Source organism: Ranitomeya variabilis, chromosome 2 (genome assembly GCF_051348905.1).
Source record: "Ranitomeya variabilis isolate aRanVar5 chromosome 2, aRanVar5.hap1, whole genome shotgun sequence".
Classification (NCBI taxonomy): Eukaryota; Metazoa; Chordata; class Amphibia; order Anura; family Dendrobatidae; genus Ranitomeya; species Ranitomeya variabilis.
Window position 1 is genome coordinate 459,631,516 of NC_135233.1, and position 12,083 is coordinate 459,643,598.

The 12,083-nt window shown below is 47.8% G+C and overlaps 1 protein-coding gene across 1 annotated transcript in view; it reads right to left on the reverse strand.

Moving 5' to 3' along the window:
• BBS1 (Bardet-Biedl syndrome 1) overlaps positions 1-12,083 on the reverse strand; it is a 45,961-nt gene that overhangs the window by 29,858 nt on the left and 4,020 nt on the right. Inside the window, exons 5-7 of the mRNA XM_077287433.1 lie at positions 10,054-10,100; positions 9,157-9,195; positions 8,990-9,062 (exon numbers count right to left, since the gene is read on the reverse strand). Of these exons, the coding sequence (XP_077143548.1) occupies positions 8,990-9,062; positions 9,157-9,195; positions 10,054-10,100 (159 nt within the window). The remainder of the gene's footprint in view (positions 1-8,989; positions 9,063-9,156; positions 9,196-10,053; positions 10,101-12,083) is intronic.

Genomic DNA, 12,083 nt, shown 5'->3' on the forward strand with positions numbered 1-12,083 from the left:
TGATATGGTTTGTTGGCTGCATACTCATTTTGTATGACATATTGTGACACTGTGCTATATATGGGGATACTCCTTCTAGTCCGATAAACCTATATACTTATTCTTGCTATACCCGACCCTTATTATGATACTAATGTGTTTATCCTTCTCTACAGAGTCGCCTGTATTGTGCACTACTTGCAAATCACCGCCTGGTCCCTTCCTCCCCTTGGACTCCCCTTCCCTTTTTCCCTACCCGGCTACTCTTATAGTTAGCATGACATATTTTATTTACTTCTCCTTAGTAAAAGCCTAGGAGAGGCCTGAAGTGAAACTGGGCCAAATTGGGACCGCTTCTATTACTGTCCCCATCCTGCCGAGGACTCATGGCAAACCGGAGAGATCGAGGGGGTTTGTAGAGGAGGATGCGAACGCCTAGATGGAGAGCCAGTGCCTTGTCCGTGGGAAAGAGCACTAGACCCCTGGAGGTGTTGTATAGCATTCCCAGGAAGGTCAGAGAGGTTGGTGATGACCTTTGTAGGTTGACTAATCTGCCCATGCGACTCAGAGTGTCGATTGTGATTGAGACGCTGAGCTCGCAGTCCTTGAAGGTAGGAGCCTTGATGAGTAGATCGTCCAGGTATGGAACGACTACTGTGCCTCTGGAGTGCAGGACGTCCATGGTGGCTGCCATGACCTTGGTAAACACTCTGGGAGCTGTGGCGAGTCCGAACGGAAGAGCCACGAACTGGTAGTGGTCCTGGTCGATTGCGAACCTGAGAAAACTCTGACGAGCAGGTGCAATCGGTATATGCAGGTATGCGTCTTGTATTTCTATGAAGGCGAGATACTCTCCATTCTCCATGGACGCAATGATGGACCAAAGGGGACTCCAGCGGAAGTGACAAACCCGTACATATTTGTTGGGTTGTTTTAGGTCCAGTATGGGCCGTACGCTGCCTGCTTTCTTGGGGACTACGAATAGATTGGAGTAGAACCCTCGGAAGCGCCCGGCCGTGGGAACCGGTACTATGACTCCTGCTTGAAGAAGCGAGGGAACCGCTTGGTGGAAGGCACGAGCCTTGGCTGGCGGTTTGGGGGGGGAACAGAGAGGAAGACTCGGTTCGTTGGGTTGGAGGCTGAACTCTGTCTTGTATCCAGAAGACACTAGTTCCCTGACCCACCTGTCTTCTGTAGTAGGCACCCAGACTTGCTGGAAGAGCAAAGTCGGCTGCCTACAGGTGGGATCTCTTCCGGGGTCCGTGAGTCATGAGGAGGAAAAAAAAAATCTGAGGTTTACCTCCTTTGGGCTTTGACTGGCCTGCTTTTAACTGCCAGGTCTTGTCCGACTTTTGCGTCGACCATGAGTTGTCCCTGTGTGGGGAACGGTTACGATTTTGTGCTGGATGCGAGACGGACCAGCCCGAGGAATTCCGAAAGGATCGGAATCGGTTTTGTTACACTTCTTGTAAGTGCGTATAGGTTTCAGTTGAGGAAGAGAGGTACTATTCCCCCCCGGTGGCGTTTGATATCATCGTGTCCAACTTTTCACCGAAAAGTCACCTACTGAGATAATGGAAGGTGCGTGAGGAACTTCTTTGAGGCTGTGTCCGCTTTCCATTTCGCAGCCAGAGGATACGTCGAATCGTGGTGGCGTTTGATGCTATCCCCGCTACGCCCCTTGCTGAATCCAGAGCTGCATGAAGCATGTAATCTGCTACAACTGCTATTTGAACCGCTTGGTCCGACAGCTCAGGAGCAGATGCTTGGAGGCCAGCTTGTAAATTTTTGGCCCAAGCCAGTATGGCCTTGGCAGCCCAAACTGAAGCGAACACGGGAGCCAGGGAGGCCCCTGCCGCCTCGAAAATTGAACGAGCCATGCATTCTAACTGCCAGTCTGCTGCGTCCCTGAGGGTTGAGCTATCTGGCAGTGAAAGGAGAGTCTGTGCTGCTAGTCTAGAGACTGGGGGGTCCACTTTGGGTGGATCTGTCCATTCCTTGGTGTCCTTCTGTGGGAAAGGGTACCTTGCCTCCAGATATTTGCGATTAGCAAATTTTTTCTCAGGCTGTGAGAGCTGCTCTATAAGGATCGCTTTAAACTCTGGGTGGTTAGAGAAAAACCTTAGGCGGCTTCAGAGGTCCTTCAAAGGAAATCCTCTGGTGGCAGATTAGAAATGTCCAGCACCCGATGGATGGAAGAGATTATGTCCTCGACTAGCGTTGTATTGCTAGGGGGGATTGGGATCAGGGACCCCTCCGTTTCCCTGTCTGAGTCAGAGTCGCAGATGCCTTCCGAATCCAGTATATCACTGAGGCGTCTCCTGCTGGGTGAGCTGGGGAGGAGGCCTTCTCTGGTCGGGGACTGCGGAGATCTGCATTGTCTGCCCCTGGAAGGGGACGGTCTAGATGACTTGGAACTACGGTGTCTCTCCCTAGAAGGGGATGACTGTGTGCTATGGGATGACGCAGATGGACTTGACCTATGGGTCCTCTTGCGTCCTAACCTAGATGTGGATGTGCCAGGTCGTTCTGTTCCTGAGTCAAGCTCTCCCTTTGCTGGGTAGCGGTCATAGCTGAGGCATGACTCTGCAGAGCCCGAAGCAATGTGGAGGTTTGGTTATCTATAGATTGTGTCATAGATTGCGACCACTGAGTGACCCATTCCGGTGTGGCATTAGACACCGAGGCATTGGCAGGGGCTTCTTGGGGTTCTGACGCAGTAGTCTGGATGCAGTCCTGGCAGCGCGTTACGTGCTGCCACTGAGGAGAGCGGTCCTGCAGGCTGTACAGAATGCATAATAGCAGTCCTGCCTGGTTCTCTTGGACCTTGAGCCCGGAATAGTGCACGGAGTGCAGAAGGGCTGGCTGCAGAGGACCTTACAGGGGTAGAGAAACCTATAGGGGAGCCTTATAGGTAATATGGATTCACAGCCTGAGTAAAACAACCCAGCTGTGATCTTACCCCACCAGTATGCCCCTAGGTCCAGCGCCGAAGATCCACAGTCTTGTGCCCTCCGGAGACTGGCTGGCCTGGTCCTGCTGACCGGGAGATGCAGGGTTAATCCTTGCTGCAGTAGAAATGGCCACCGAGGAGAAGAAGCAGGGGGAAAAGGGGGCGGAGAGCTGAGAAAAAGGCGGCAAAGCTGTGTAAAAACGTGCCCTTTCTGTCTCGATCCACCCCCTTTATTGACACTGTAGAGTGTCATATTTGTCATCCGGGGGGCGGGCCAGGGGGCGGAGAGGAGGCAGCAGCTACAGCTAGGCCGAAGCTGGGGCCTAATTAGATGCCTGATGCCCAGAAAGGCTCCAGGCTGGTGCGGAAGTACGGGAGGGGGTCGGATCTGAACCGGACCTCCCCGGATTTAAAGGCAGGAAAGAGGTGGGGCTATAAGCGGAAGGGGGGCCGGTTGTGCCTCCTATGCGACACTAAGCAAAAACTGGAGAAGGCTGACGCCGTCCAGGGGTGTATACTGCAGAGGAGGAGCCAAGGTTAATCTTTTTCAGATTATGCATAGTGTCGCCTCCTAGTGGACAGCAGCATAACACCCATGGTCCTGTGTCCCCCAATGAGGCGACAGAGTAATAGTATTTTACCTACAGCATATAGGAGGGAGTAAAATATATGTACCATGTCACACAGAAAAAATAAATACAATTGTAAAAAAAACTAAAAGCTCAAGGCTATAACAAGACTCATACAATACTCATCAGCGGAGGGATACTGTCATCCGTGACAAGGATTACAAACTAAGTACACCAGCCCTATCGGGTCTAAATGGAGTTGCGCAAAAAGACTCGCAGGACTCCAGTTCAGAGGCCACATCGGTAGCCTATGGCTGCCAAATCTGAGCCCCAATCATCGTTTCGCTATTATTTTGGAGAACCTAACGTACAAGTTTTTGAGTGAACTCACTTCGCATAGGGAGCCGAGCAGAGCCGCGGACTTCAAATTTACTGATACCTGTGAGGCCGTTTGCCCAATTATAAGGTATTTTCCACCTTTTCTATGTATTAGAACCTCCTGATGCGGTAGTAAGTGAAGCCAGAATAAGGAGCCTATACACAAAGCCAATATTGGTAGAACCCTTTTGATTTTGGTAGGATTGGCAGCTCGAAGCTGTGCCAACTATCTCCCAACGATATTTGGGGAATTAAGTATTGGCCGTAAACATGCCCAATCTTGCTCTAGCAGGGGCTTATTCTGGTCTCCCTTTTGAGAATACATGTCTGCTTGAGAGTATGTTTATTGGGGGCTTATCCGGAGGAACACCTGTTGGACCACAGCATTAGCGTTCCCAAAATAGTGATCCGTATGTCATCCGTAGGCAGGGTGTGGCAGCGTATTTTGCGCATGGCATCCTCCGTATGTAATCCGTATGGCATCCATACTGCGATATTTTCTCGCAGGCTTGCAAAATACGTACGCTACTTACCGGGTAGCAGTGTTTTTTCAGGAGCCATGACAGCACAACGAGAGAGAGCCCTTCAGGGACAGGAAACCTACAGACATAAAAGGGCTCGCATCAGTTAGTTTCAGAGCATGAGAGGACCCCCTTGGTTAGTAACACATAAACAGCATAAACTTTGATACAATTAAGCGAACATATCTTTTCAAAAGAGGAAAATAGCGAAAGTGTTGAGCCATCCGAGAAAGAATAGGGTAGGGAATATAAAGGTGCTGTCATGGCTCCTGAAAAAACACTGCTACCAGGTAAGTAGCGTACGTATTTATTCAGTCGCCATGACAGCACAACGAGAGACTTTCAGAGAAATAAGAAACATTAGGGAGGGATAATAGCCTCAAGCACCCTTCTCCCAAACGTGAGGTCAGAGGAGCTACCCAGGTCTAGTCTATAGTGTTTCAGAAAGGTAGAAGGAGAAGACCATGTGGCCGCCTTACATATGTCTTCAATCGACACCTCGGACCTCTCTGCCCAGGACGTTGCTACAGCCCGAGTGGAGTGAGCTTTAATACCTTCTGGGATTTCAACGCCACCTGCAGTATAAGCGAGAGATATCGCCTCCCTGATCCATCTGTCTAAAGTGTTTTTGGATACTCTACAACCCTAACACCTTGATAAGATATAAAAGGGAATTATCTTTCTTCCAGGGATCTGTAACTGCAATGTACTTAAGGAGGCATCTTCTCACATCTAGGGAATGAAAATTACGTTCTTTATCATTAGTGGGATTGGAACAAAATGATGGCAAAACCACTTCCTGTAACCTATGAAATTTTGTAGCTACTTTAGGAAGATAGAGGGGATCAGGTTTCATAATAACTCTATCCTCTCTAAACTGCATGTATGGCGGTTGTCTAGATAAGGCCTGTAGATCACTAACCCTTCTTGCAGACGTGAGAGCAACTAAGAGGGCTGTTTTATTCGACAGTATTTTTACTGAAATAGTATCAATAGGCTCAAAAGGAGTTTGTGTTAGAGCTGAAAGAACCAGATTTAGATCCCATGGAACTATGTTTTGCTTAATAACAGGCCTAGATCTAGTAACCGCCTTGAAGAATCTAGAAATCCAGTAATTGCTGGCTAGGTTAGAATTGTACAGTGCTCCTAGAGCAGACACTTGGACTCTAAGAGTGCTAGTGGCTAAGCCTAATTCCAAACCTTTTTGTAGAAATTCTAGAATTTGATTAATACAAGGTTCTTGGTCAATTTGTGCCCCTGAAACTGACAAGAACTTTTTCCAAATTCTGACATAGATGGTAGTAGTAGAGGCTTTCCTACTTTTAAGAAGTGTATTAACCAAATGCCTAGAGAACCCCTTCCCCCTTAGCAGCGACCTCTCCAATTCCACGCTGCTAGGTGTAAGTTGGCTACTCGTGGATGGAGTATTGGACCCTGAGAGAGGAGATTTGGTAATTCTGGGAGGATCCATGGCTGAGTGACTGACATCTTCCTCAGCCAAGGAAACCATGACCTCCTGGGCCAGAACGGGGCTATCAAGATTACGCGGGCCCCGTCTTCCCGAATCTTCCTCAGAACTATCGGTATCAGGTTTAGACGGGGAAAAGCATATGCGAGACTGAAGCGCCATGGTATGAGAGCGTCCACTGCATACGGGTTGTCTCTTGGATTTAAGGAGCAGAATCGGTGTAGTTTTTTGTTTTCTTGGCTGGCAAAAAGGTCTATTTCTGGATATCCCCATAAGTGAATGATCTGATTGAAGATGGTTGGGTTTAAAGACCAATCCCCCTGTCTGAGCTTGTTGCGGCTTAGATAGTCGGCCATGGTGTTGAGCTTTCCTTTTATATGAAGTGGCGTGAGGGATGGTAGGTGATTCTCGGCCACCTGAAATATACGATCCGCGACCTCCATTAGTGAACTGGACCGTGTACCCCCTTGGTGATTAATGTAGGTCACGGTTACCTGGTTGTCCGAGAACAGCCTGACGTGACGACCCTGTAGGGGTATAAGAAAACTGTTTAAAGCGCGTTCCACCGCTAAGAGTTCTTTTAGGTTGGAGGACGAGTCTTGTTCTGATTGGGACCATAGTCCCTGGGCCCAATTACTATGCAAGTTTAACTGAATCCGCCGACGCATCAGAAAGGAAAGCAGCAGCGTCCTGTATAATGGGCATAGAGGCTAAGATCTCGTTCCTAGGGACCCTGTTCTTGAGTTGGTCTTCCAAGTGTCCGAGCCACACCATCAGCGACCGAGCTGTGCAAGTGGCTGCGACTGCTGGTCTCAGGGAACCTGCTGATGTTTCCCAGGTTCCCTTAAGGAACACGTCAGCTTTCCTATCTAAAGGGTCCTTCAGACTCCCCAGGTCCTCAAACGGAAGAGACGTTTTCTTGTACGCTCTGGCAACTGCCGCATCCAGCTTCGGAACTTTGTCCCATGAGGATGAAGCTTCCTCCTCAAAGGGATACCTCCTTTTGAAGGCTGGAGGAAGTGACCCTTTCCTTTCGGGCTTCTTCCATTCCCTTGAAATCAATGATTTGATTTTTTCCACTACAGGAAAGGACCTCCGTGATTTCCGATCCAGACCCCTGAACATGATATCCTGAATGGAACATTCTGACTGAGGTTCCTCAATCCCCATCGTGTTGTTGACAGCTTTTACTAAGTTATTTATTCTGTCGAGCGATAGACAGGCTCGAATGGACTCTATGTCTTCTGATGAGACCGACGATGGGAGAGAGTCAGAACTCCGTCCATTCGAGTCTGAATCTGACACCGAGACTGGGGATAACTCCTCTTTTTTCTTTTTGGCCTCCTTTTGCGACCTCATGGAGCCTCTCACTTCTTGCCTAACCAATTGTCTTAGTGTAGAAGTGAGGTTAGGGGCCTCCTCCTCAACCAGGCGCTGTATACAGGATTTACACAGTGTCTTTTTATGGCCATCAGGGAGTGGTTCAGTACACTCGGCACACTGTCTATGCCTGGATTTAGTTAAGCATTTCCTCCCCTAGTAAGGAGAGAGGGAATACAAGGGAGGACAATGATCAGTAAGCGAACTTTCACGTAGATCACTTACCCAGCCCTGCAGTGAATGGTACCGTAGACGGGGGGTCCTTTCTAGCCGGGTTTTCTTTACGGCCTGAGGACTTATTTGACTTTTGAGCCTTACTAGCTGTACCAGTGCGACTGCTGCCACTGGATCGGCGCTGGGAGATCACCGCAGGCTCTTCCGATTCCACATTGTGCTGCTGCTGATGCTGCTGCTGCTGTGAAGTTCCGTCTGGCGATTCCATTATGCAGGGAAAATGGCCAGGAACACCTTGTGGCTTACATGCAGGGCTTAAATAATGCCCCCGGAAAGGTACCACCCCCGGATGGGGGTCGGCAGGGAGAGGAAGTGGCGAGTCCGGCACCACCAGCAGGGTCCGCTCTACCCCTGGGCCCCGCCCCCGCTGCCGACCGCCGCAATCGCCGCTTCCCCGGGATCTAACCGGCCAAAACGCCGGAGCATCGCCATCGGCCGCAAGGACGCAACTGCGCATGCCCCGACGCGTCATCACACCGCGCCGCCCAGCCGCGTCACTTCCGGTCGCGGCTGCAGCCGGCACAGCGAGACGCGATCGAGGACGCGAGCGGCATCCCCGACCGATGCACATGCCTCCCGGAGACGCGGACAGACGGCAGAGTCCCGGCAGGCGCAGTTACCCAGGAGGAGCCCCCATACTCACCAGGTAGCCGGCTCTGTAGACCACCATAGAGGCTAGCCCCTTCATGTAGGCTGCTTCCTCCTGCCGCCACCGACACAAACAGTTCCCCTGCCGTGTGGTGCTTCCAGCCTCCTGGCTAAGCCGAGGTGGGGGACTCCCGCCACCAGTATCGGCCTGTCAGGAGTGGGATTCCTTCTAATCTTCGACCTTCTTCATAAGGCCTGCCTGAAGAGGTTCCGCTGGCAGGGACAGGAAACCAACTGATGCGAGGGAGAGGTACCGCCCTTTTATGTCTGTAGGTTTCCTGTCCCTGAAGGGCGGATCCCCTCTCTCGTTGTGCTGTCATGGCAACTGAATAAACCGACATCTAATGGATTTATGTGCTCAAATGTTCGTTAAAACATATATACAGTACGTGACACATACACACACACACATATATATATATATATATATATATATATATATATATATATATATATATATATATATATATATATATATACCTATACCTATTCTATTTGTGGACATTTATTCTACCTATTCTATTCTGTCAGTGTGGTTTTACTGTACACCGCACTGAATTGCCGGCTTTTCTAGAGAACACCGGTGCGTATTTCTCGCAAGTCACACGCATGGTCCGTGTGTAATCCGTATTTTTCTCGCCCCCATAGACTTTCAATGGCGATTTTTTTGCGCAATACGGTGACAAACGCAGCATGCTGTGATTTTCTATGGCCGTACAAGACCGTATAATACGGATCAGTAAAATACGGCAGATAGGAGCTGGGCCACAGAGAATCATTGTACTGTATGCAATCCGTATTTTCTGCACTTCTCATACGTCCGTAAAACTCGCTAGTGTGACACCGGCCTAATTGTTACCTGTCGTTTCAGAGGCATCAGTTTATATGCGTTCACGAAAGCCTCCATCTCCTGTGGATCCAGCATAAGGAACCTGTGAGGGCAGTGAGACAGAAGTATTCAGTAGTGGAAAGTTATGAAAAGCCAATAGGGATAAAGTTGACCAGTACATACAAGATATTACATACCGAAGTGATCTGACTGACAGAGGAACCTCGGCTTTATCTCTAAGGAGGAAAATAATATTGGAAAAACTAAGTATGTTTTAAATCCTTACAACTGCCAACATTGTCATACAACATGAGAATAAGCAATCTCCCTTTCTACGTTTATAGGACGTAATATGCCATCTTTGTGACCAAAGTTGTACATGTCCAGGCATTAGTGACATACACTGTGTGTACAAAAGTATAGAGACGCCTACAGGAGCTTTCTACATCCATACATTTATCAAATCAGCCCCTTTGCAGGTAAAAAATCCTTCAATATTCTGGGAAGGTTTTCTACAAGATTTTGCAGACGTCTCTGGGAATCTTTGCTCCTTCATCCAGAAGAACATTTGTGATGTCGGGAAGATGACCGGGCTTCTCCAATCTATGGTCTCGGGTTTTGCATGAGGTTGAGGTCCGAGCTCTGTGTGGCGAGTCATGCTCTTTCACACCAAACATTCCCAACCATGTCTTTATAGACCTTGTTTGGAAGCGACAACTGTCCAAAATGTCTTTTTGCGTCATCAGAACTAAAAGGTCAAGTCTGATCCCTAAAAAACAAGCCCCCATAACACCATCACTTCTCCACAATGCAGTCAGGCGGTAATGTTCTCCTGGCATTTACTAAACCCAGACTCGTCCACTAGACGCCAGATAGAGAAGTGCAATTCATGAAACCACTGATTTATGCTCAGTAGGTAGAAACGACAAAGACCAATAAATATAAAACATGTTGCTACTTCTATTACTGCAATCTATGCTGCAGTTTATATGACAATTTAGAAACATTTGATCAAATAAACAGTTTCGACGTACAGTGCACAGTTCTCGTTAGACCAGCGCTACCTGAATCACATAGAAAGACATTTTACCTACCTTATTCCATCCAACATCTCTTTTAACGTCATGGGGTCAATTTTGTCCTGTGATACATGGTAAAAATATATTTTTAAGCGACAATTATTTCACAAAAGGTTTGCAAATGGCATTTCTGTTTCATCTCTTTCCTTGAATGTAACCTTGTCTACTACGGACTACTGTCTCAGGTTGTATTACTGCGCCCTCAGACTTATATGTTGTCCTACTAAGTTCATATAAGCATTTTGCAGTATGAAAGCAAACCAAAAACCGTTGCCATGTTCCGTCAGACACTGTAGCACACAACTATTCAGACCCAAGAAACACTTCTTCTAGGGGGATAGCATTTCAGTAATAATACGAGTGCTTCGGTTCAAGTTCTGTGACATGAAGCCTTAAAATGGTATTTTCAAGTTTGGAATTTATTCCTATCCTTCGCATAGTGATCCCCATCACTTGGGACCTCACCGATCCGGAAGAGCCCTGTATGATTGGAGCGGTGGTTGATCAAGAGCATGGCTGCTCCCTTCATTCTTATGGGATTCGCAAAGACCAGCTGCGCTCTGCTATGTCCTTCAGTACGGCAGTGCGAATGATCAACCTCCGCACCATTCACAAGTGGGCTCTTCAGAGCCCCAGTTCTCAGGATCAGTGGGGGTTCCAGTGGTCGCACCCCTTCCCCCCTGCAATCGGAAAGTTATCCCCATCCCATGGATAACTTCCAAACTTGAGAATACCCTTTTAAAAGGTGGTTACCTTTTCCTTTACAAACATAGAACACCAAGGAAGTGACAGGCAAGGGGGCTGGCTCAACTTCTGACAGCCCCCTTCACAAACATAGCAATGGTCATGTTTCCACACAGGAAATGCACGCCTCAGTCAAACACGAGCTGGAAACTGAGCAGATATGTGTCTAGTGCAGATATCGGTAGATCAGGGCACTACCATTAACTAAAGCAGAGAAGTAAATTGTGTATCTTGCGATTTTCCACACATTTAAATATGGTTTCTCAGCTTCTAAACTATGTTAAAGCCCTCTCTACTATTCTTAAAGTTTCACATAGGTCCCCAGACACATTACTGGTTCGGGCTCGTTGTTGCCCTTTCAGCACAAATATTAGAAGTCTCTCCAGTGCCTCCCAGGTATCTCTGCTGTACAAAAGGAAGGGTGCTCAGAACTTGGACTTCTTTAGCATTGGAGCCTGTGACCAAAGTATCCCACTATATACTGTAACTATACGGTGAAGTACATCAAAATTATATGTCAGAAAATCTTCCCTCTGATACACGCTGCATATACATTTCACAGAATATACCTAGTGCCGTGCTTGACTAGCACTTCTTTAATAAATATTAATATCGCTATAGCTGCTTTATCAGTTCCAATGCTAACATAAAGGGATGCAGACTTGGAGTTGTAGGGTTAAAGGAGTTGTCCCATCATTGCGGGAATATTCATAATGGCAAGGAGAATCTTCAGATCCCATTCCGAATAGTGCCGTGGGCTCTAAGAATGGAGAATGTGAGTAATGTCATTAATACCTGCGAGGAGACAACCCTCTTAAGTAGGCAGTAATAAGTTATTCCACAATGTTTATGGTAACCCCTATCCCAGTGGCCAGACTCCCAATGATTCAAGAATGAAGCTCTGGAACCAGGGAGCTCTGCAGAATCTTGTTCACCAGGAACCAGAGCTCAACACTCGGAATCGCTGGGGGACACCCAAAGATCAGAAAATTATCCTCTATTCTTTGGGATGGTAGTTTGGTTGACTTAAATATAATGAGTACAGGGGTCTTCACTGCTAACACATCCATGTACGGTAACACATTTCTCTCTGAAGTTAGTTGGCCAAAGTTGGACATTTAACACCTATCCATTGCATCCTGTCGGTACGTGATAAGTGTTGATTTTGGGCCAATCTCCCCTCTGGTCATTCCCGCTGGATATTTAGAAATGGATTTTACTGATCTAGATGGAGTAAACAGGAAATTTTTACAGTCATCTTTCACCTGCTTTAATCTGTCAAATCCATTGTTACCTTGCAA